This window comes from Ovis canadensis, chromosome 22 (genome assembly GCF_042477335.2).
Source record: "Ovis canadensis isolate MfBH-ARS-UI-01 breed Bighorn chromosome 22, ARS-UI_OviCan_v2, whole genome shotgun sequence".
Classification (NCBI taxonomy): domain Eukaryota; kingdom Metazoa; phylum Chordata; class Mammalia; order Artiodactyla; family Bovidae; genus Ovis; species Ovis canadensis.
Genome location: NC_091266.1, coordinates 62,013,848 through 62,039,206, shown reverse-complemented (window position 1 = coordinate 62,039,206; position 25,359 = coordinate 62,013,848). Strand labels below are relative to the sequence as shown.

General features: G+C 45.7%; 1 protein-coding gene across 2 annotated transcripts in view; it reads right to left on the bottom strand.

The window, feature by feature from the left end:
* DOCK1 (dedicator of cytokinesis 1) overlaps positions 1-25,359 on the bottom strand; it is a 568,995-nt gene that overhangs the window by 107,413 nt on the left and 436,223 nt on the right. For both annotated transcript variants that reach the window (XM_069566865.1, XM_069566866.1), the window contains exons 30-31: positions 18,841-18,919; positions 8,698-8,798 (exon numbers count right to left, since the gene is read on the bottom strand). In XM_069566865.1, coding sequence (XP_069422966.1) covers positions 8,698-8,798; positions 18,841-18,919 — 180 coding nt within the window. The remainder of the gene's footprint in view (positions 1-8,697; positions 8,799-18,840; positions 18,920-25,359) is intronic.

Sequence of the window (25,359 nt, the reverse complement as noted above, 5' to 3'; positions counted from 1 at the left end):
GAGAGCTAGTCCTCGGGGGCAGGGGAGCAAGATGACTTGGCCAAGGTCACAGGGCAAGAGGAGAAGAGACTGCAAGTCCGCAGACTCCCACAAATCCCTGTCCCTCCCCCCGGCCCGCACCTTGAGGACCAGAGAGGCGGCGCCCACGAGTCACAGCACAGCACTGTTCCATCCCTCAAGGTGCGCATGTTTCGTTTCATTCTTGCGGTAAGCCCACGCGGTGAGGAAAGAGACGCTCCCACAGCCACTTTCCCGCTGAGGAAGCAGAGATTCCGGCTGGTGAAATGACATACCTGTCTCCGCAAAGCTGGGGTCAGCAGGCACTCCTACCACACCCAGCTGCCCTGTGCCCACCCACACGGTGAGCGGACACCTCGGAAGGGCCAGCCCGAGGGGCCCCGAGGAGGCATCCTTCAGATGTGAGCCTGGATAGATCTCAGATCCCACATCCAGGCCTATAGCTCTAACCCAAAACAGCATGACTCTGGTCTCCCCGGCCTCATCTCAGCACCTGCTATCCTGAATCTTCACCCCAAGAAGCAGAAACAGCATGTCCACCAGAGACAGTCGTCCAAGTTGAGGGGTCAGCAAACCGAGCCCCAGTCCCAGCACACGGGGCAAGTCACCTGACCACCCTGACCCACGGCCTCTTCATCCATGGTGTTGGGGTATTGATGGTATGACGCATGTCTCCCAGGCCTTGGGGAGAATGAGCTGCTGCCCTTGTTTGTTTGAGCAAACAGTGAAGTCAGGCTGGTCCTTCCTTTAGAAGCTTAGGCCGGGCCTCCTCACAGCATCCCCCCATGGTCTCCATGGTCACTGAGACTAATTTGTTCAGCAAGCATCACTCGTTGCTTCCTGATTTACTGAGTATGTCCTGGAGGCCCGCACAGAGCTAATGCGGGAACAGTAATATCGTGAGCAGAAGAGACACAGTGCACAGCCGTGCGGGGCCTGTTTGCCTAGTAGCAGAGGTGGACCCAGGACACGCATGTACAGGTATATAGTTTTTCTCAAAGGGCCATGATCACGGTTCGTTAGGAAAAAGGGGAGTGGGTCCAGGTTGGCTGTGGGTGAAGTTTGCTCTGAGAGTAACGCTGACTCTCAGATTTGAAGAAGGAAAGCTGTAATTCAGACAGATATGGGACATAACCAGCAGGTGCAAAGGCCCTGTGGCCGGGGCAAGGTGGGGATAGGTAGGTATATGGACCACAGAAGGCAAGGAGGCTGGAGGACAGGGAGCTTGCCTTACTGTTTCCCCTTAAGAGGAGGGCTGTGTTGTGAACCAAGGCTTCAGAGGCAGATTGGCGAGTTTCAAAAATTTTCTTGAAATGAGAAATAGTGGCACACACATAAATATACGTCCACAAAAGTTTCATGAGATAACGCTTAACTTTACTACCTGCCATGAACTCGAATGCTTTCTTATATTCTATTTGAGTGGGGGATAAAAAGGAAAGAAAGAGGTATGTTGGTCTTGGCTGGTGTGGGTTGAATTGTGTCCTCCATAAAAATCTGTTAAGACCCTAACCACTGCTGTCCATGAATGAGAGTGTGTCTGGAAGAGCATCTTTGCAGAAGTAATCCTGTTAGCATGAAGTCATGCTGGACGGGGCAGGCCTTAAATCCAATGACTGGCACACTTATCAGGAAAAGGAGACGTTTAAGGACACAGACACAGGGAGGAGGGCCATGTGAGGATGAAGGTGCAGCTGAGGAGCATGAAGGATGGGAGCCCCAACCATCGCGAAGGATGGGGCCATCCTGGAAGGTAGGAGAGAGGCAAGGATGAAGTGCTCCCTCTGAGCTTCCAGGAGGAACCAACTCTGTCGATGCCTTGATTTCAACCTCTGGTGTCTGCAACTGGAAGACAATGCATTGCCGTTGCTTCAAGCCACTTAGTTTGTGTTCATTGTTACCTTACGGCAGATGGCTCTAAAAAAACGGGCTGTTAGGTTGCTATCCTGGCCCAACAAAGGATTGAGATACACAAGGGCTGATACTGAAAAATGCTGTCTTAAGGGGAGACCACAGAATCATCGAGACTTGCGGAGCTCCATCACTGAATGGTAGGGTGGAGGAGCCTGACAACAGCGCGGAGAGGCTAAGACAGGAGAAGGAAAACCTCGACGGGGTTCTGGGAGCCCAGACAGGAGCCGGCTGGCAGCCAGGGCCAGCAGCAGGGGGAGGATGGGGAGAGCCGGGAGGCATGCGGGGAGCAGGGGGAGATGGTCGGTGGGCTGAGACATTTCCGTTTTTATGGGAAAGACTGGTAACTTCTGGGGAGGTAGGAGGAGGGACCCCAGACAGATGGGAATAAGCCTAACTAGACATAGGGTCAGATGTGTCCTCCACTGCATAAAGGTTTATCACGGTCAGTAAAAACCACATCACTAAAAGAAGTATGGTATGTATTGACAACGGAATATTACTCAGCCATAAAAATGATGGAACGATGCCACTTGCAGCAGTTTGGATGGACCCAGAGATGATCACACTAAGTGAAGAAAGCCAGGCAGAGGAAGACAAGAATCATAGGATATTGCTTACGTGTGGAATCTAAAATGTAATACAAATGAATTTATTTACAAAACAGGAGGAGACAAAGAAAATAAACTTGGGGCTACCAAAGGGGAAAAGGACAGGGTGGGGTCATAAATGCCAAGTATGGGATTAACAGATGCACAGTGCTTTGCATAAAATTGATAAGCAACAGTGATTTACTGTACAGTACAGGGAAATATATTCAATATCTTTCAATAACCTATAATGGAAAAAAAATCTGAAAAAAAAAATACTGAGTCACTTTGCTCTATCAGTTCAGTTCAGTCGCTCAGTCATGTCTGACTCTTTGCGACCCCATGGACTGCAGCACGCTGGCCTCCCTGGCCATGAACAACTCCCGGAGCTTGCTCACACTCATGTCCATTGAGTTGGTGATGCCATCCAACCATCTCATTCTGTCCCGTCCCATTCTCCTCCCACCTTCAATCTTTCCCAGCATCAGGGTCTTTGCAAATGAGTCACTTCTTCGCATCAGGTGGGCAAAGTATTGGTGTTTCAGTTTTAACATCAGTCCTTCCAATAACTATTCAGGACTGATTTCCTTTAGGATGGACTGGTTGGATCTCCTTGCAGTCCAAGGGACTCTCAAGAGTCTTCTCCAACAGCACAGTTCAGAAGCATCAGTTCTTCAGCGCTCAGCTTTCTTTATAGTCCAACTCTCACATCCACACATGCCTACTGAAAAAATCATAGCTTTGACTAGATGGACCTTTGCTGGCAAAGTAATGTCTCTGCTTTTTAATATGCTATCTAGGTTGGTCATAGTTTTTCTTCCAAGAAGCAAGTGTCTTTTAATTTTATGGCTGCAGTCTCCATCTGCAGTGATTTGGGAGCCCCCGAAAATAAAATCTCTCACTGTTTCCACTGTTTCCCCATCTATTTGCTATGAAGTGATGGGATGAGATGCTATAATCTTAGTTTTCTGAATGTTGAGCTTTAAACCAACTTTTTCACTCTCCTCTTTCACTTTCATCAAAAGGCTCTTTAGTTCTTCTTTGCTTTCTGCTATAAGAGTGGTGTCATCTGCATATCTGAGGTTATTGATATTTCTCCCAGCAATCTTGATTCTAGCTTGTGATTCATCTAGCTCGGCATTTCGCATGATGTACTCTGCATATATGTTAAATAAGCAGGGTGACAATATACAGCCTTGACGTACTCTTTTCCTGATTTGGAACCAGTCTGTTGTTCCATGTCCAGTTCTAACTGTTGCTTCCTGACCTGCATACAGGTTTCTCATGAGGCAGGTAAGGGGGTCTTGTATTCCCATCTCTTTAAGAATTTTCCAACAGTTTGTTGTGATCCATATGGTCAAAGGCTTTGGTGTAGTCAATAAAGCAGAAGTAGATGTTTTGTTGGAACTCTTGCTTTTTCCATGATCCAACAGATGTTGGCAATTTGATCTCTGGTTCCTCTGCCTTTTCTAAATCCAGCTTGAACATCTGGAATTTCATGGTTCATGTGCTGTTGAAGCCTGACTTGGAGAATTTTGCACATTATTTTGCTAGCTTGGGAGATGAATGTAATTGTGCAGTAGTTCGAATATTCTGTGGCATTGCCCTTCTTTGGGACTGGAATGAACACTGACCTTTCCATTCCTGTGGCCACTGCTGAGTTTTCCAAATTTGCTGGCGTGTTGAGTGAAGCACTTTCACAGCATCATCTTTCAGGATTTGAAATAGCTCAGCTGGAATTCCATCACCTCCACTAGCTTTGTTCATAGAGATGCTTCCTGAGGCCCATTTGACTTCACATTCCAGGATGTCTGGCTTTAGGTGAGTAATCACACCGTTGTGATTATCTGGGTCATGAAGAACTTTTTTGTACCGTTCTTCTGTGTATTCTTGCAACCTCTTCTTAATATCTTCTGATTCTGTTAAGTCCAAACCACATCTGTCCTTTGTTGCGCCCATCTTTGCATGAAATGTTCCCTTGGTATCTCTAATTTTCTTGAAGAGATCTCTAGTCTTTCCCATTCTATTGTTTTCCTCTATTTCTTTGCACTGATCACTGAGGAAGCTTTCTTATCTCTCCTTAATATTCTTTGGATCTTTGCATTCAAATGGGTATATCTTTCCTTTTCTCCTTTGCCTTTAGTTTCTCTTCTTTTCTCAGCTATTTGTAAGGCCTCCTCAAACAAACATTTTGCCTTTTTGCATTTCTTTTTCTTGGGGATGGTCTTGATCACTGCGTCTTGTACAATGTCATGAACCTCTGTCCATAGTTCTTCAGGCACTCGGTCTATCCAATCTAATCCCTTGAATCTATTTGTCACTTCTACTGTATAATCATAAGGGATTTGATTTAGGTCATACCTGAATGGTCTAGTGGTTTTCCCTACTGTCTTCAATTTAAGTCTGAATTTGGCAATAAGGAGTTCATGATCTGAGCCACAGTCAGCTCCTGGTGGTGTTTTTGCTGACTGTATAGAGCTTTTCCATCTTTCGCTTAGAGCATTCATCTTCTCCTGCGAGAACTCCAAAATTATAACTCACTGCTGAATAAGCGTCTACCAGAGAATGTTGGATTCCACCAAGAAAATATACCCCATATCCAAAGGCAAAGGAGAAGTCCCAGCAAGACTTTGTTATACACCAGAAACTTACTATCGTAAATTAACTATACTTCAAATAAAAGGAATGTAGTATCACTAATGTATGCAAGCCAAAAGCAGTTCACTTAACTCTCTCAAAAGGACCTTGGCACAGGTTACAGCTTGTTGAGTCTATCTCCTCTGGTTCCCTTCTAATTCTTATTATATAGTGAATTTATTTGCAATAATTTGAGCCTCTTGGGGAAAAAAATAGCATAAACACAAATTAAACATCATATTTTCTTTTATAATTTGGAAGGCTCTACCACAGCTTCTGATTAGATCACATGCAAAGCAAGGCTTGTCACTATGTACTTCTTCCTTTCAGTTTCCCTAAAAAGTAGCATGTACAGCAGTGTGCATACACTCAACTCCTCACTATTGTTTTAGAACCCAGTGTTTGGAAAGATGATGATTTTTTTTTTTTTTTACATATGGTATTTGGTCCAGTAGTGAAACCTGTCCTCTAAGAACAGGCAGGTATCTGAGGATAGACTTCTTTAGTTAAAACAAAACGAACTAAAAAAGAATGAGAAGCACCCCGGGACCAAGTGAGGAAGAGGGTAACAGGAATAACACGTTAGTCACGCAAGTTCACATGCACCAACCCGGGGTGGGCCATCAAGCATTACGCTCTCAGCAGACAGTTGTAAATGAGCATTTTATGCTTAGATCTGCTGGAGGCCCATTCATGAACCGCTTCCTCTCTCAGAAAGAAGTCCGGTTCTGAACACAGAAGCCCATTTGCAGCCACAGCACCCCACGGTCCCCACCAGAACACATGATGTCTTAGAGATGAAAATGTCCACACTGGCTGCTAATTCTAAGCCAGATCTTTCACACTGGACTCAAAATATCCTGAGCCCCCGGAATGTGCAAAATGCATGGGAGGATGGAGGTGGGGGAATTAATGACGGCCAGGTTCTGTCGACTACTCTGTCCTTTGTTAGGAGTCACTAGTGCCAAGGATGTCTGAAGGTGAGTCAGTTAAATGTTCTTATTATGGACTTTGATTCCTAAGGGTTATTTATTTCGTGGTTCATTGCCAAATCTTGTACTCAATTTGGGTTGGACATAATCAGTGCTCTGCACGGTATGGCCCATTCTTTAATGTTACTCCCGTGCGCTTTGGGGAACGCCTCTGGAATAAATATCCTAATTATCTCCCCAACCTAGGTCATCAGGAGGACACGCAGCTGAACAGGAGGGAATGATCAGGCAGATCTTCCGATCCTGGCATTTTCTGTTGTTCTTGGCCACAGCGCTGTCGACCGGGAAGATACGAGAAGCTGAGGGGCCTGCAGAGAGGAAGAGGAGCCGGGGGCATGTGGGTTCCACAGTGAATCCTTGGCTGGATTCACAAACCCGGCAGCAGCAGACAGGCTGATGGGGAGATAGTCAGAGGTGATAGAACGAGTGGGCACGACTCCACTTTCGGACCCCCTGGCCTTCCCTTCTAGAAAAAAGTAGCCACCCGCATTACAATGTCCACTGTGCTAGACATCAGCACCCAGCCATTTGCCCTGACCGCTGGGGTTAATCCCTGTGCCCTGCGCCAAGTCCCAAGTGCCCCAATCCTGGCCACTCACTCACGCTGCAACAACGCAGAGCATCTCTGCTTACAGAGGGGGCCACACCCCTTTGGACCCCACAGACAGCCCCTTTTGGGATGGCTGTTCGCTGGCATGATGCTCTCAGGTAAACAACTCAGCCTCCTTCACCACTGAAGCTAAGTACCACATGCCAACTCCAGGTTGCAAAGGCACCTAGGCGGCACTTGCGATCCACTTCAGTCATGCATTTAAAAAAAAACAAAACAAAAAAACCCTTTTTGTCTTGTATTGGAGCATACCCACTTAACAATGTGGAAGCCCTCCTAATATTTCTTATGCAAGTTTTGCTATTTAGAAATTAAAACTGAACACGGATGGTAAAGTGTTTAAGGTGCAGCCAGAGGCAGACGAACCTGCCTCGCGTCTCAGCCACGCGGCCTCGTAGGCCAAGAGCACTCTTCACAGACACTGGAAATGGGGTCTCCTCGGGGGCCCGTCACAGCTACACACTGAGCCAGCAGCCCCAGAAGAGGAACCCTGAGGCTGCCCCCGAGCTGAGACACTCCTGCAAAGACACCTTCTGGAGTGCTTGGGGCTTTTTCCCTCGGGGCATCCATGGGACAATTTCAAAGGGGCAATCCGGCATTTCTCCTCCAATGGTTGTGAGAGAGAGAATTCTAAAAGCCCGATCAGAGGCCCTGCCGGGTCAGGGAGGGCAGACACCAACCGGCCATGTTTAAATTTCCATGGCTCTGAAGCTCGGAAGGTACAGCGTGATGGGGAAGCAAACGTCTCCTTGGGCGGCCAAGGCCCATTTCCTGGCATTGTTTTAGCTTGAATGTTAAGGCTCTTGCAGCAGCAAGTAAAGGGCCCAGGGAATGAGGGGCTGCACCCTCATCTGGAGAATGCTCAGAATCAAGCCTTTTTATTCTCCAAAGTGGGAAGGAGACGTCAGCTCTTTTCAGGCAGATTTCCGGTTTAAACATAGGTTTTCTCCGCAGGTGTCTCTAAGGGTGGACTGTGCTGGGAACTTGGTAAAGACTGGGCCCCACTGTTGGCTCGAGCTGTCTGGATCTCAACCTCACCTCCGTGAGGGAGACACATGCTCCCAGGATACAGGGACGGCTGAGCAGCTTTCCCCTTTGGAGACACCTTGGAATCTCTAACCCCCAGACGCCGGGCTGGCAACGCCTTGGAACAGCATGGCACAGAAAGGATCACGAAATGCTGAACAGGGACGGCTGACTCAGCACCATGATGTGTTGGCAAAATACTGCTGTATCGATGAACAGATCCCCCAGGAGGGTTCACTGTCTTCCCTCTGAGCACTCATAGAACTGAGATGCTGGTGAAACGGAGGCAGAAAGAGGATACAGATCCTCAGACCGCTCAAGGGTTGCAAAGAGCCCCACGCAAGGGTTCTTTTCCTGACCCTGGACCCGGAGCTGTTCAGGATGCACTGCTGAAAGAGCCAGGTAGGAATCTTGTCTTTCCTGGGGTTCTGAGAGGTTCTTAGGATGATAACAGGGAGAGTTAAGCCCTTCAGATCTCCTGCTGGGAAGAGGCCCAGGGTCATCTCTGGCAAAGAAGGAACCTCAGACCATTCACCACTGCACAATGGGCTGTCCCCATCAGTAGCCTCCTTGCTCGAAACTAACATTGGAGAATTAAGCCACACACAAACCACACATGGCATGACACCAGCACAGCACAGAGCAAAAGCAATTACGTCCCCAAACTCCCATTCTGGGCGGCGCCAATAGTCTTCAATGGCAGGGACCGGCAACCCACCAGAATGAATCCAGCAATCTTCGACCTGGACTCACGGGTTAGAAAAGGCAATACCCAGTTCATGATCTGAAACCACCCTCTCATTACACCATGATTACATCTCAGTTGGTACCGAGTTGGCTTAGAGGTCATGAGAAGATGATTCTAACAGACTCGCAGGCTCCTGCCCATGAATCCGGAGCTGTGTGGACTTACTTGTTAAGGATTTTCGCTCTCTTAGCACTTGAAAAATTCTCCAGCTGCAAGGACTCTTGAGTGAGGAAGGCGACGGCCAGGTGAAAATAGTTGTTCCACAGCTGAAAACCAAAAAGGGGAGATGCTAAGGCGTAGAACTGATTCATACAGGATCTCAAAAACGCTTCGAGACATTTAGCGTTTGCCCAGCACATGCCTGTGAGATGTTAAAAAGCTGTGTCCTCTACGTGTACACGGCTGACCAGCCACCCACAGTGCGGTTCAGGGCTGAGTGTGGGCTCTGACTGCACGTGCTCAAATCCCAGCAGCTTGGCCACTTACTGAGGCAAATAACCCAATCTTTCTGTGCCTTGGTTTCCACAGATAAAGCGGGAACTTCAACAGTACCTATCTGATAGGGCTGCTGAAGGAAGGATCAAAGGAATAAAGATACCTAAGGCCCCCCAGCGGTGCCGAGAGGGTGGTGATGATCATGTAATATGTTTTAGCTCTTATTAACACATTACTGACCAGGGGACTTTTGCAGAAACTAATGCCTGTGGCTATAATACATCTCAGGTCAATAATGTATTAATATTGTATCATGGAGCCCCTTACCTAACAGTATACAGATTTCTATAATTTATCATTTTTATGATACTAAAATATATATATAAACACTAGATGACTGAGAACAACATAAAAACACCCAATAGTTCATATTTCAAGAACAGCTGTTGTTCAATCGCTTATTTACAAACAGGTGAAAGTGAAATTGTTAGTCACTCGGTTGTGTCCAGACTCTTTGAGATCCCATGGACTGTAGCCTGCCAGGCTCCTCTGTCCACGGGATTCTCCAGACAAGAATACTGGAGTGGATTGCCATTTCCTTCTCCAGGGGATCTTCCTGGCCCAGGAATCAAACCTGGGTCTCCTGCATTGTAGGCAGATTCTTTGCCATCTGAGCCACCAGGGAATCATAAACAAAGGTAATAATTATTGCATCAAGTGAGATGATTATAAAGAGTTAGATAAAAATAAGGTGTTAACAATAACTGGCTATCTTCAGTTGCCAGACGAATGGTGGCAAGTTTCAGGCATGGATGTAGCTAAAGGGTCCATGTGTCTGCTACTCTTCATAAGTGGCATTTCTTCAGGACTAGAGCATCTCATTGGGTTGCCAGGGAACCAGGTAAGTGCTGGTCCCCTTAGCTCACAGATGAGGTTCAGAGACTTGCCCCAAAACACAGAATACAGAGAACAGAACAAGGTGAGGCAGAACAAGGGTCCCCAGCGGCCCACCCCGGACCTCACAAGCCAGTCTTTCCTGCCTACCAAGGCACTTTCTCTTTTATTTAGGCCCTTTTATTGGGTTGCCAAAATGTTCACTGAAGTTTTTCCATAGGGTGTCACAGAAGAAACCTGAACAAACTTTTTGGCCATCGCAATGTAAGAAACAGGGTGGCTCAAATCAGTAACGTACAAGTTTCTTGTTTTCGGAACTAACACCTGCCCTGACGCCCACCCATCCCCTCGCAATGCCCTTCTCTCAGAGCTCTAGCAGGGATGTCTGGGCCATGTTGGAGTCAGGGTCATCATAAGAGCAGGACCCAGAACGTATTTTAATGCATACCTACTGCTCTTAAAAACAGCATCAACAGAAATACGAATGTGTCTTTTTAAATACCAGCTTCACTAGCTCTCTCTTCCTTCCCTTCATTCACACAGGGCCAGGACAACAGCTGAGCTACAGGTAACCTGAAACCCCACCTTAGGAGATGTTTAGGGGAACAGAGTAGTTGAGCACCCTGAAGGAGGTTCCCTTGTGGACCGCGTGCCTGGAGACTCAGCATGTCCACCTATAAAGCAAGACTGGAACCCACAGGAGACTTTTGTACCCTGAGGAACTAGGAGGCTGACTGCTGCTCACCTCAAAACTCCCCTGGCCACTACTGGGGGCCCCCAGGAGCTGGGAGCATCTGTCCTGGGGGAGGTGGGGTGATAACTGCTGTGATGTCTCTCTCCCAGGGTGCAGCCTGCATCTATGCCTGGGGGATGTGAGGCGGCCAAGTGTGGGGTGGTCTGCAAAGCCAGGCCTGTGCTCTGCTGATGTGTGGGGGACAGGACAGCCTGTAAAGAGGGAGGAGCTGTTCAAGGCTGGAGCGGACCAAAGTCACACGGAAACTGAACACACAGGGCAGGGCGGGTATGCAGGAGGAGCACAGGGGGTGTTCAGGGCAATGAAACTGGATGCACGTCGTTATACATTTGTCCAAACCCACAGAACGGACAACACATCTCCAGGGAGCCCTGATGCAAACTAAGCACTCAGGGATTATGATGGGTAAGCGTGGGTGCAGCAGTTGTGTCAAACGCACCATCTGGTGGGGGATGTTGATGGGCGAGGCTCTGGGTGCTAGAGGCAGGGCGTTTCTGGGAAATCTCTGTACCTTCCTCTTAATTTTGCTGTGACTTTAGAGCTACCCACTCATAAAATACAAAAAAATTTAAAAATCACATAAAAATACAAACATTAAAAAAAACCTGTCGGGGCTTCCCTTGCAGTCCAGTGGTTAAGAATCTGGGCTTCCACTGCAGGGGGTGTGGGTTTGATCCCTGGTGGGGGAAGTAAGATTCCCCATGTTGTGCACTGCAGCCAAAAAAAAAAAAAAATAAAACAAAAAACCAACCAACCAAACAAACAAAATCCCTGTAAGCTATGCATGATTTGAGTTGTGACAACTAACAGCATTCACAATGCTGACCTGAGAAGCAACAAGTTCCGTGATTGGGTTAATGGAACTTGAACGTGGCCTGGGGGCTGGTGAGCGCTGAGAATGGTGTGAGTGTGGTGGTCTTACTCTAGTTACGTAGGGGAAGGCCTCTGTTTGTATGAAATATATACTACAGACTGGGGGAGGTGACAGGATGCAAGCTGGGAGCTCACTTGGAGAATGCTGAGAAGAAGAGCTCTTTGTGCTGTACTTGCTGGAAATGAGAAGCAGGATAGGGAGGGGCAGAGGGAGGCAGAGGGCAGAGTAACAGCCCACAGGGAGGAGTGGTTTAAAGGAGAAAGAAGTGTCTGGGAACACCAGGACATCAAAGCATGGAAATGTGCCTTGTGGGAGGACCTGCTGCCTGGAGCACATGTGGAAGCCAGTCTTGGCCGTGCAGCACCCAGGCCTCCCCCTGGGTATGGGAGGATGAGAACCTCCTAGAGTGGAGCAATCAAACCACACCTGTCAAGGGATAAGGGCCCAAAGAGCTCATTGCAGCCAAGATGTTGGGCATGAGGGGAACTTCCAGAGGACCAAATGCATGAAGACATTGCACAGGGTCAGCAACAACCCATAACACACAGTCAGCAGCCACACCTGAAACACACAGCCATCGGTGTATGTGGCTCAGCACCTGACGGGCATGGCCTACCTGGATAAAAGGAGAAAACCTAATGAAGGACAAGAGAAAAGGCATAAATATCCCTGTGTGGGATGGGGAAAAATAAATGCTGCCAAGTATTCTCCCAAATGCTGTTACAATTCTACTACGATCTTTTATAAACTCAACCCAATTAAAATGTAAACAGCATGCTTAGAAAGTTTAACAAGGTGATTCGGAATTTCACATCGAAGAGGAAATGCACAAAAAGTCAAAATAATTTTGCAATAACATCCTAACCAGGAAGACATGGCTCTGCTAGCTGGGTATACAACCCATAGTTAATAAAACAAAAAATAGAACTGATACACACGTGCATCTGTAATTGTGGGTTTTCTTGGTGGTGTTTCAAATCATTGGGAGAGAATAATTTATTCATAAAACCATGTAGGGAAAAGAAAATTCAAACTCCAGCCTCCAGCAGATGGAGATAAACAACAAGGACGGGGAACTACATTCCATGGCTTGTAATAATCTATAATGGAAACATGTGAAAAGGAGTCTATATACATAGATATATGAAGAGAGAAATCTATAGAGAGGTATATAAAATTGAATCACTTTGCTGTACACCTGAAGCTAATGCAACTCTGTAAAATAACTATACGTTGATTTAAAAAAATGCTTAAGGAAAAGAAATCACAGATAGACTCAATGTTAGAAAGTTTTTTTTTTTAAAGCAGAAATACAAAGCTTTATCAGATACCAACTATAAACAAAACAGTTAAATTTATAATCAAAGAAGGATTTGCCAAGCAAAAAAATAAACCCCCAAAAGCCCTTTAAAAAAACTGACAAATCTGACTACAGAAAAATTAAATATTTCTATATGATAAACCTAAACCCATGACTAGACTATATCAAGAATTTCAACTTACAAAAAAATATGACATATAGCACAAGAGAAAAATGAGCCGAGAAAATGGACAGTTCGTACTAGAAATCCTCACAGCCAGGGAGCACTCTCAACCCAACTAGCAATCAGAGAAATACCAACAAAAATAAGAACCAACAGTTTTAAAGAAATTGGTATTGGAGAAGATCTAGACAATGGTGCTTCGCAGAGAAGGCTGGTGAGACCGCAAACTGCTAGAGCATTTGCGGATGGTGATTTATCAGTGTCCATCAAACTTAAAATTTCTTACCATCCAGTCTGGCAATTATGCTTCCAGCAACCAGCAACGTTGCCCTGGATGGCTGTGTCACACTGCTCACAGAAGCAGTGCCTGGAAAGGGGAAAAACTGGAAACAGCCTCCCGGTCATCAGCGCAGGCATGCCTGCACCAACGGTGATGTGTTTACACTGTGGAACAGGACAGAACTGAAAACCAGGAGCGCATGACCCCACTCACGCGTAAAGCCAAAAGAATCCCGGTCTTGGCCCAGATACAGCTGACGCTTGGGTGTGAACTACTCGAGTCCACTTACAGGCAGATATTCTTCAGCAGCAAATACTACAGTACTGAACCATCGGTTGTTGGTTGAATTATACTCAGATAAACCACCTTCCTCAACCTTCCCACACTGTTCAAGGGCCACCTGCACATGCTTAAAGAAGCCTCAGAGATAACACACAGCAATTATTCTAAAAGTTAACCAGCAATTTGAAGGAACTCTAAAAAAGAGGGGATATATGTATACGCAAGGCTTCCTTGGTGGCCAGACTGTAAAGAAACTGCCTGCAGTGTAAGAGACCTGGGTTTGACCCCTGGGTCGGTAAGAGCCCCTGGAGAAGGGAATAACTACTGATGCCAGGATTCTTGCCTGGAGAATCCCTTGGACAGATGAGTCTGGCAGGCTACAGTCCCATGGCGTCACAAAAAGTTGGACACAACTGAGCAACAAACACTCTCACTTTCTTTTCACATGTGTGTGTGTATATATATATATATATGTATGTATATATATGTGTATATATATGAAGTGAAGTGAAGTTGTTCAGTCATGTCCGACTCTCTGCGACCCCACGGACTGTAGCCTACCAGGCTCCTCCGTCCATGGGATTTTCCAGGCAAGAGTACTGGAGTGGGTTGCCATTTCCCTCTCTAGGAGATCTTCCCTGATCGAACCCGGGTCTCCTGCATTGTAGGCAGACTCTTTACCGTCTGAGCCACCAGGGAAGCCCTCATATATATATATATATATATATATATATATATATATATATATATATAGCTAATATTCATTGGAAGGGCTCATGCTGATGTTGAAGCTCCAATACTTCAGCCAACTGATGCAAAGAGACGACTCATTGGAAAAGATCCTGATGCCTAGAAAGACTGAAGGCAGGAGGAGAAGGACACAACAAAAGATGAGATGGTTGGAAGGCATCGTGGACACAATGGACATGACTTTGAGCAAACTCATTCAGGAGATGGTGACGGGAAGCCTGGCAAGCTGCAGTCCATGGGTCATAAAGAGTTGGACATGATCTAGCGGCTGAACAACACCACCATACAGCTGGACTTCCCAGGTGGGACTAGTGGAAAAGAACCCACCTGCCAGTGCAGGAGACAGAAGAGACACGGGTGCGAGTCCTGGTTAGGAAGATCCCTGGAGGAGGGCATGGCAACCCACTCCAGTATTCTGGCCTGGAGAATCCCATGAACAGAGGAACCTGCTGGGCTATAGTCCATGGGGTCATAACGTGTTGGACATAACCGAAGTGACTTAGCACACAGCACACAGCTGATGCACTTCATTGTATGGCAGAAAACTAATGTAACATTGCAAAGCAACTATACAAAGTGAAGTCGCTCAGTCGTGTCCAACTCTTTGCGATCCCATGGACTATAGCCTACCAGATTCCTCCATCCATGAAAATTTCCAGGCAAGGGTACTGGAGTGGATTGCCATTTCCTTCTCAAGGGGATCTTCCCAACCCAGGGATCGAACCCAGGTCTCCTGCATGGCAGGCAGACGCTTTACTGTACTCTAAGTTTAAAAAAATACTATTTGGTAAATTCTAAGCAATGAATAAATATTTGTTGACATTAAAAAAAAAAGCTACCCAGCAGAGGGAGAAAAAGGTGAAAAAATGGGAAGGGAGCTTTCCTATTTTATTCAATGGATTGACTTACACTGCACAAATATTTCACAAGAATGTATCTGTGTATTAGGACGTGATAACAAACATTAAGCAGAAAAAAGATAAAAAGTTTTAAACTGAAAAATAGTAATATTTTTAGGTACACAGTACCTGATATATTACTACATACTTATATACTATAATACTGATGAAACATTTTTAATTTAATAAAATGATACAAATGAATTTACTTAAAAAACAGAAACAGATTCAAGCTTTTGAGAATGAGCTTATGGTTGCTGAGGAGAGGATGGGGGGAAGGGAGAGTATGGGATAAATAGGTACACACTGCTGTATTTAAAATGGATAACCAACAAGTACCTACTGTATGCCGCACAGGGAACTCTACTCAATGTCACGGGGCAGCCAGGATGGGAGGGGTTTTGGGGGAGAACGGACACGTTAATCTGTACACCTGAGTCCCTTTGCTGTTTACCTGAATTCATCACAATATTGTTTGTTAATTGGCTACACTCCAGTACAAAATAAAAAGTTAAAAAAATTGAAATTAAAAAAATGATATAAGAAATAAGGGCACAGGCACCTAAGAACTTAATCTAATAACGAGTATCACATTTAGCTCTAAGTTTTCAGAAGACAAGGCGAACAGGAGAGTAGATGGGTGCCTAATTTTTGTTATCTGTTATTTTTTGTTATCTGTTAACCCAGGAACCCCTTATTGCCAAATTCAGACTTAAATTGAAGAAAGTAGGGAAAACCGCTAGACCATTTAGGTACGACCTAAATCAAATCCCTTATGATTATACAGCGGAAGTGAGAAATAGATTTAAGGGCCTAGATCTGATAGATAGAGTGCCTGATGAACTATGGAATGAGGTTCGTAACATTGTACAGGAGACAGGGATCAAGGCCATCCCCATGGAAAAGAAATGCAAAAAAGCAAAATGGCTGTCTGGGGAGGCCTTACAAATAGCTGTGAAAAGAGAGGCGAAAAGCAAAGGAGCACAGGAAAGATATAAGCATCTGAATGCAGAGTTCCAGAGAATAGCAAGAAGAGATAAGAAAGCCTTCTTCAGTGATCAATGCAAAGAAATAGAGGAAAAGAACAGAATGGGAAAGACTAGAGATCTCTTCAAGAAAATTAGAGATACCAAGGGAACATTTCATGCAAAGATGGGCTCGATAAAGGACAGAAATGGTATGGACCTAACAGAAGCAGAAGATATTAAGAAGAGGTGGCAAGAATACACAGAAGAACTGCACAAAAAAGATCTTCACGACCTGGATAATCACGACGGTGTGATCACTCATCTAGAGCCAGACATCCTAGAAAGTGAAGTCAAGTGGGCCTTAGAAAGCATCGCTACTAACAAAGCTAGTGGAGGTGATGGAATTCCAGTTGAGCTATTTCAAATCCTAAAAGATGATGCTGTGAAAGTGCTGCACTCAATACGCCAGCAAATTTGGAAAACTCAGCAGTGGCCACAGGACTGGAAAAGGTCAGTTTTCATTCCAAATCCAAAGAAAGGCAATGCCAAAGAATGCTCAAACTACTGCACAATTGCACTCATCTCACATGCTAGTAAAGTAGTGCTCAAAATTCTCCAAGCCAGGCTTCAGCAATATGTGAACCGTGAACTTCCTGATGCTCAAGCTGGTTTTAGAAAAGGCAGAGGAACCAGAGATCAAATAGCCAACAACTACTGGATCATCAAAAAAGCAAGAGAGTTCCAGAAAAACACCTATTTCTGCTTTATTGACTATGCCAAAGCCTTTGACTATGTGGATCACAATCAACTGTGGAAAATTCTGAAAGAGATGGGAATACCAGACCACCTGACCTGCCTCTTGAGAAATCTGTATCAAGTCAGGAAGCAACAGTTAGAACTGGACATGGAACAACAGACTGGTTCCAAATAGGAAAAGGAGTACGTCAAGGCTGTATATTGTCACCCTGCTTATTTAACTTATATGCAGAGTACATCATGAGAAATGCTGGGCTGGAAGAAAGACAATCTAGAATCAAGATTGCCGGGAGAAATATCAATAACCTCAGATATGCAGATGACACCACCCTTATGGCAGAAAGCAAAGAGGAACTAAAGAGCCTCTTGATGAAAGTGAAAGAGGAGAGTGAAAAAGTTGGCTTAAAGCTCAACATTAAGAAAACGAAGATCATGGCATCCAGTCCCATCACTTCATGGCAAATAAAAGGGGAAACAGTGGAAACAGTGGCAAATTTTATTTTTTTGCTCTCCAAAATCACTGCAGATGGTAACTGCAGCCATGAAATTAAAAGACGCTTACTCTTGGGAAGAAAAGTTATGACCAACCTACATAGCATATTCAAAAGCAGAGACATTACTTTGCAGACTAAGGTCCATCTAGTCAAGGCTATCGTTTTTCCAGTGGTCATGTATGGATGTGAGAGTTGGACTGAAAAGAAGGCTGAGCGCCGAAGAATTGATGCTTTTGAACTGTGGTGTTGGAGAAGACTCTTGAGAGTCCCTTGGACTGCAAGGAGATCCAACCAGTCCATTCGGAAGGAGATCAGCCCTGGGATTTCTTTGGAAGGAATGATGCTAAAGCTGAAACTCCAGTACTTTGGCCACCTCATGCAAAGAGCTGACTCATTGGAAAAAGACTCTGATGCTGGGAGGGATTGAGGGCAGGAGGAGAAGGGGACGACAGAGGATGACATGGCTGGATGGCATCACTGACTCGATGGATGTGAGTCTGAGTGAACTTTGGGAGTTGGTGATGGACAGGGAGGCCTGGTGTGCTGCGATTCATGGGGTCGCAAAGAGTTGGACAGGACTGAGCGACTGAACGGAACTGAACCCAGGTTTGAGTAAGACCACCCTCTGGGTGTACCTAAAGTAGTTCAGGTTCTTTCTCCATGAACAGTCCTACCCAGGAAACTAAAAACCTGTTTGCACCTAGATGCTTTGATTTGCAAACTTTAGTAAATGAAACTAAATAATAACAACATGAAACTAAATAATAACATGATTAGCAGAAATATACCTGAAATTCAGTGGAAATGAGAGTCCCAAATAATAGATGCATAGTAAGAAATCATGCCAGGCAAAAATCAATTGATCAGTTAAATCACACACACATGCCCACGCATACACACGCAATCCAGAAGCACTGGAGGAGGAGGGCCTGGATGGGAGGATCAGCTCACCACAGCCAAGGGCTGTTGAGGGGCTGGGATCTTTTGCCTGCGAAGGGCCACTTCAGGCAGCACAAAGCCGGCAGGGAATATATCAGGGGAAAATCGAGTTCTACGCACAAGCTGGGCTCAGTGATGCAGACACACGGTGCCTCCCGGGCTGATTCTCATCACATTAGGATGGCCTGAGACGATCTTGGCAGCCAGGTCGACTGAGACACGGCCGCCTCCCTGCTCAGAGAGTCCCTAACTTGTCACTCTGATTCAAGACTTTCTCTCTGAAACAGCTCCATCTCCTTCCTCGCTAAATTGAGCAAATACCCCAAAGGCATCATTTTCAATCCTCGCGTTCCAGTAGCACGTATTGTAAATTCCATTTCCACACCTTAAATGGGAAACCGATTAAGTTCTAGGATTAGAAATATAAGATATGGGCTCAGACCAGCAATTTATTTTAACATGATTTCCCAACAAAGGTTGTGTCTACCCCTTTTCTCACCTGCAGCTCAAAGTTGGCTTGATCCAGAAATTTTTTGTTCAGCATATCTGCATACTGATTAATTGCTCGCAGGAAGACTCTGAAAGATCAAGAGAAAATTACATAATTACACACTTCTGCTCTGGCACCTTTGGAGGTTTGGCATTTCAATTAGCTACAATCTGAGACTGTCTGGCAAGTGAACTCTCTAAGTCCTGTGAAAAGCTGCGAAGTTTTGCCAGTGCAAAGCCCAGAGAATTATATGCAGATGTTCTTCAAATTAATCAAGGAAACTAGCACACGCAGAAGAAAAGAAACAGACCAAAATAACAGAGTCTGAAAGTAACATATGAAAAATATCACTAAAAAAAAAAACCTATTTTTTTTTTTAAAGAAGAGGTGCAAATTAAATCTTATTCTCGAGTCACAATATATTATTGTTGTATTATAAAATTGGTCTTTGCTTAGCTGGCTTTTTAAAGTTAAGCATTCAAAAGTGCTGTTACACACGATCTGGCTTGGATTGACTTGGTATGTAGACTGGAAAAAAATGCAGAACAATCTGAAAAAGGTGAGAATCATGTTTCATTTGGCAGAAAAAAATGAGGACTGAAGCCTGGAACATAGCATCTCACATTGCTCTGAGAGACTGCTCAGAAGATGTAAAGGAGGAGCTGGGATACACAGGAGTTTTGCAATGAAGATCAAGTAGTCAGAACTTCAGAAGATTACTGTTACTTAAAGGAAACTTGATTATCCCAACTTAAGGAATTTATCGGTTTTTCTATAGATAGGAAGATGTGAGTCTGGGATCAAGGAAACCATTGCTTTGATCTACACCTCAGCTCTCTGGGGCCAGAGTCCCGTGCTTTCTCATCCTGGGTGCCCTCAGGGCTTACCGCCTTGGACAGCTGTAAGGTGATGACTCGACGGGTGCAACATTTCCTTAATTTACTGATGCAGCAGCAACATGTCTTTTCTATCAACAGGTGAAAAATCACGGAAGCTCAGAAGTATGGCTGACCTCAGTATCATGTGTCTGCCAAATGCTAGCTTTAGTCACTGTTTACTAATTTAAATAAATTTTTAAAAAAAGCTGTAGTAGATATGAGAGTCATTTGACAAGAGTTTCAGCAGGAATTTGAATACATCCATTCACCAATGCGGTACCACTGTGAGCACGCAGAACAAAATATCACATCCTTCCATACCCTGACTTTTACTTTTCCGTGATGAAATATGCAACTCAAGGATGTAAGTGACTCAGTGCTCAGCCTTTCACAAGCTTGTTCAGTAGATTTGTCTCATTGTTCTGAAGAGTGTTTACAACAAAGCTTCGTCCACATCCTTCTTTTTAAATGACCCTTCTCCCTCTGCACAAAGGTAGGATGCAAGAGCAGCGAGCATCAGGTCACAGATAATAAACTTCATTATCCTCCCTCTATTTAGACAGCAGGAAGCAGCCACAGAGTGTAAGGGAAATCCAGGTTCCTTACTAGGAACTGACGCTGATAATAGGATCTCCTGAGCTATGCATGCCTGGAAAAGGTCCCCAGCCTGGACAGTCCCAGAGCCACTAAAGGCCAGTTAGCTCGGCAGGACAGGGAGAGGACAGGGCCACCTGGGGCTTTAAGGAGGTCCCCATCACCACCTGCCACCACCACCTCCTGCCCAACACTCGCTGTCATGCAGATTTCTCTGGCACAAGCTCCAAGAAAGAGGATGTGCAGACGTCATTTCGTTGAGAGACCCATCGGGGGATCCACGACCAAACAAGTGTGGCAAGCGGCCTGTGCTGGTGCTTGCTGTCTTCGTGGCTGAAGAAAAACGTAGCCAGAGTTACTAGGATCCTTCCCTGAGGATGTTAGGACAAAATCAAGAAAGTCGGATCTGGTATTGTAAGTGACTACTCACAGAGGGGCATGGAGATGCTGGCTTGTCTGGGACCAGGAGCATGGCCACAGGGTGGCCGGACTCTGCCATTACAGAATGCCCAGGGAAACTGGAAAAACAGCTCTCCTTGATGAATGCTGTAATTTATTGAGTGGGGGTGGCCGTGGGGGGAGCTGAATACAGGGTATTGAAGGATCCTGATAAATTAATCGAGGAGCAGGACAAAACCACTATATTCAAGATAGAAAAAAAAAGTGAAACTGTTAATTGCTCAGTCATGTCCAACTCTTTGCAACCACACAGACTACAGCCTGCTAGGCTCCTCTGTCTATGGAATCCTCCAGGCAAGAATACCGGAGTGGGTTACCATTCCCTTCTCCAGGGGATCCTCCCCACCCAGGGATGGAACCCCGGTCTCCCGCTTTGCAGGCAGACTTTGCCATCTGAGCCACGAAGGAAGCGTGTATAGACAGGTCGCCTAGCAACCCTAACCAGCCCCCAGTCTTGGGCCTCAGCCCACGTCATGTTCAGCCCTCAGAAGTACAACGCTCCCTGGCCCAGGTGACCCCTGGCAACTGTGCTCAGATAGCATCTGTGGGTGTGCCCTGCACTGACCCCAGCAACCTGAAGACTGCCTCCAGTGCCAGTGGGGTAAAATGACTTCCTGTCACGGGGGGGGGGGGGGGGTGTGTGTCACACAATGCAAAAACACTAGGCTTATGGCCTTGAACGTTTTGTTTTTCTGCTCAACTTTTCCTTTGGCTTCAGAACTTGGCTGTTCACTGGAGTACCCCAGGGCCTTTACGAGGCTTCAGAAAGCCCCTCTCTCCAGCCCTCCATGACAATAACAAGTTCACTTAGACGTGCATTATTATTACAGGGCTAATTATTGTGCCTCAAGATAGCACCCAAAGAGTTGCAATATGCTACTTCTAATTAAGCCCTGGAACAATTTCAGCTAGTTAAATAAAGATATTGCTCAAAATGACTGGGGGAAAAAAAAAAAGATGCCACGCTGAAATAATATGAAAGCTGAACAAAAACTTTTTAATGAACTGACAGCTGAGAAAGAGCGGTGCTGAGAGAGATTCTATAATTTAGACTCTGCATAAATTTTTTAAAAAGCCAGGACAAAGAAACAAATAACATGGCATATCAGGGCAAAACTGAAGGGATGATCAAACAAGAGCATCATCAATGCTGTCGACAAAGGCGAGCCACTCAGGCTACAGGTATCAAAGGCCACATCACCTTTACAGAACCATCATTATATCCTACGTTTCACACTTGATGGAATTAAAATCTTAGCCATGCCCCAAGTCCACCTGAAGATAAGTCAACTAACCAGGCAAAAAGAAACATACACAGAGGCTTTTAGGTAAGAATATTTTCTATCTGTTGTAATTCATGAGTTATTTCTGATACATATCAAGCTAAGGGAGACAAATACGAAAATCACATTAGAAGCTTCTGCAGAACAATCTGCTTTCAGTCAGTGATTATGAAAGATATCTCAGCTAAGCCAGGCGATCACACAGCAGGAGCAGGGTGCCTACTAGTCTGGAGTGAGGGGCTTCAGCCTGGCTCAAGGGAACTGACAAGCAAGTCCTGTCTGTCAGGAGGGGGGTCATGAGGTGGGGAAGGGGTTGTAAGTGGGCTCCGCTCTGCATCCCTGGTGACCCTGTCCACACTGGGCACCGCAGGCATTGCACTCAAGGACAGAAAAGCCCTCCAGCCTGTTCCCGAATGGACCTGTTTATTCACCCCTGGCTGCAATGCCTAATTGACATCTGGCACGTCACAGATGTTCACTAGGTATTAGCCACAGGAAAAGAAGGAAATGATGGATATAGGTGGGCGGACAGACGGATGGGTGGACGGATGGGTGGATGATGCATGGATAAGCTGGCTGACCCACGTCAGAGTGAAACTGTTTACTTCAGACTGGAACGTAAATATAGCCAAAACCCACGGGCTTCCAACTGAGGTCACAGATGTGGTTTCAGGACCTAATGAAGCTCAGGTTCCTGATGTCTCATCACAGAAAGAATTCAGTGAGAGAAAAAGTGATAGGTAAGAAGTAGATTTGTTCAGAGAGAAACACACTCCAGAGACAAGAGTGTGGGCCACCGCAGAGGGTGAGTGCGGTGGCCTTGAAAGTGGCGGGCTTAGTTTTTATGGGCTGGGTAATTTCATAGGCAATTAAGTGGGAGGATTATGCCAACTATTTTGGGGGAGGGGTGAAAATTTTCAGGAACTGGGCCACCACCTAATTTTTGGACTTTTGACAGTGCCTTGGAAGTGTCAAGGCACCCCTAGGTGTGTTGCTCAGCTTGCTGATTGAGGAACCAGGTCCAGCTGAAGTTTAACTTGTCTGCCATCTTGGACCCATTTGATTCTAATTAATTTATATTATGCCCTTGGGCTATGTCATTCTTTTAAAAATTGTGCCCTGCCCCCTTCCTTCCTATTTCAAGAAGGCTCAGGGAGACCAAAATATCTGGTAGCTCCTGACTCTCCCTGTATTCTGAGGTTTTCCTCTGCGGGTTCAGCTCTTAGAGGTTCTTCAAAACCAAATTTTGCAGTAGGCATTGACATTTAATGGCTGGGCGTTGTTCCCTCACGCTTCCCTCCACTTCCGGAGTAAGTTCCTGGGCAGAGGGAATCTTGCCTTGTAACAGGCAAACATCAGGATGCCCCAAAGCATCTGAGAGGACCACTGGCTTCTGTGTGTATTCAGAAATGTTCTGGTCTAAGGATGCATTCATTTATGACTGCACTGAGAGACGTCTCAGAGTCAGCGATACGTCCAGGAATTCCTCGCAGGTAAACACACACGCATACACAGCCTGCTCTCCTGGGGAGAGAGAAGCCACCTTGTGGCAACCTGTTGCTGTTGTTTATTCACTCCGTCGTGTCCAGCTCTTTGCGACCCTGTGGACCATAGCCCACCAGGCTCCTCTGTCCATGGGATTTCTAGGCAAAAAGGAGGAAAGGATGGCTATTTCCTTTGCCCGGGGATCTTCCCGACCCAGGGATGAAAACTGCGTCTCCTGGATTGGCAGGTGGATTCTTCACCACTGAGCCACAGGGAAGCCCAGGAAGGGAACACCAGCCCTGAATCACAACAAGCACAACGTGGGGTCATCTGGGTTGGTGTTGATGCGCCCCATCCATCATTACTGTACGTGAGCAGCAGGACCCAGGGAACGGAGCTCATGTCTGCTCTTTATAATGTTCCCAGCTTTCAGGAACAGGAGAGTCAGACACTTGCAGGAGACAGAGAGCTTGGCGAGAGGAGGGCAGGGCACAGGGCAGACGCGTGTTGCTGCTCCCCTGCCAGAAAAGAGAGACGGGGTGGGGGAATGTGAGCCAAGCAAGTCCTGTCTCATGCCAAGCCACGGGCGCAAAGTCATTTCTAAAAAATGAAGTTAATGGCGTGAGAACTAAATGCTTTCATGGATATTATCCCACAGGATCAAAATGATTAAGAAAAAGGGCAAGCCCATCTTTCACAGAGCTCTTTTCAATCATTTTGAACCTACGAAAGGTTTTATTTAAAATCTAAAAAATTTAAAGGTAAAAAACCAAACACAAGAAATAAATAATGTAGGGAGAGCCAGGGGCAAATCTTACAAAGATTCAGAAGCCCTAAGTTCTGGGTGTACAGTCTCTAGATATTCAAATTATTCAAGGCAATGACTGCAAATTGTCTTGTTAATGGCCCCAAGGAAAGAACTTTATCTCACTCTGCTTGGTAAGTGATTCCTGTCCCCAGAAAGTCAGAGTCACAACCTTCACCAGCCTCCCCACATCACTCCTTTTAAACAATCTAGAAACCCTGAGAGACCAAGAACGTTCATTCCCAAAGCTCATTCAATTAAAAACGAACAAGGAAACAAAAAGGCCCAGGAAGTTTTCCTTGACTTCCTTCCCTCCACCTGGATATTTAACTACAGTGAGCATTCATTTGCTGGAAAGAAAATGCTGTGCTATAATTCCTAGTGGTGTCAAATGTCATCCACACACACACACACACACACATTCAATTACAGTTTTAATCTGATTCTGTTAACTATCATATACCTATCTCTCCACCCATGCATCCATCCACCTGTATATCCATCTATCTACCCACCTCTCTCTCTCTCTTACATCCATGTAAACATTTGGTTACCAGGCCTTCAAAAGTTGCTCAGGTTTTTAAGATTCTCCTATTTTCAACCAACACATAAAAGTACTGAACTATGAGCCTTTAAGTTTCCCAGAACTTTGAATCTAAGTGCTTAGGTTGGCTTGTTTGTTGTTTTTCTAACTTTGAGATTAAAGGTAAGGATGATGTATGCCACATGATTCAAAGTCATTTGAGCACTGTGACCTCCCCTGACACTTTACAAAACATTAAGTAGCATCTGCTAGAAAGAGGAGGCAAGCCCTGTGACTTGACTTTGGCATGTGTTGGGGAGAAGGCTGGGCGAGGTGGGGAGAGGCTCTGAGAAGGAGGCAGCTGCTGAGGTTCAAGCATTCCAACCACAGGCGTTTCCCAGAGGATGCCCCAACGGCCCTGCCTCTCCCCCACGTCCCCTCTGCATCCCAACACCAAAGAGTCCTGATCCCTCCTGAGCTCCATGGGAGACCATCCCCCAA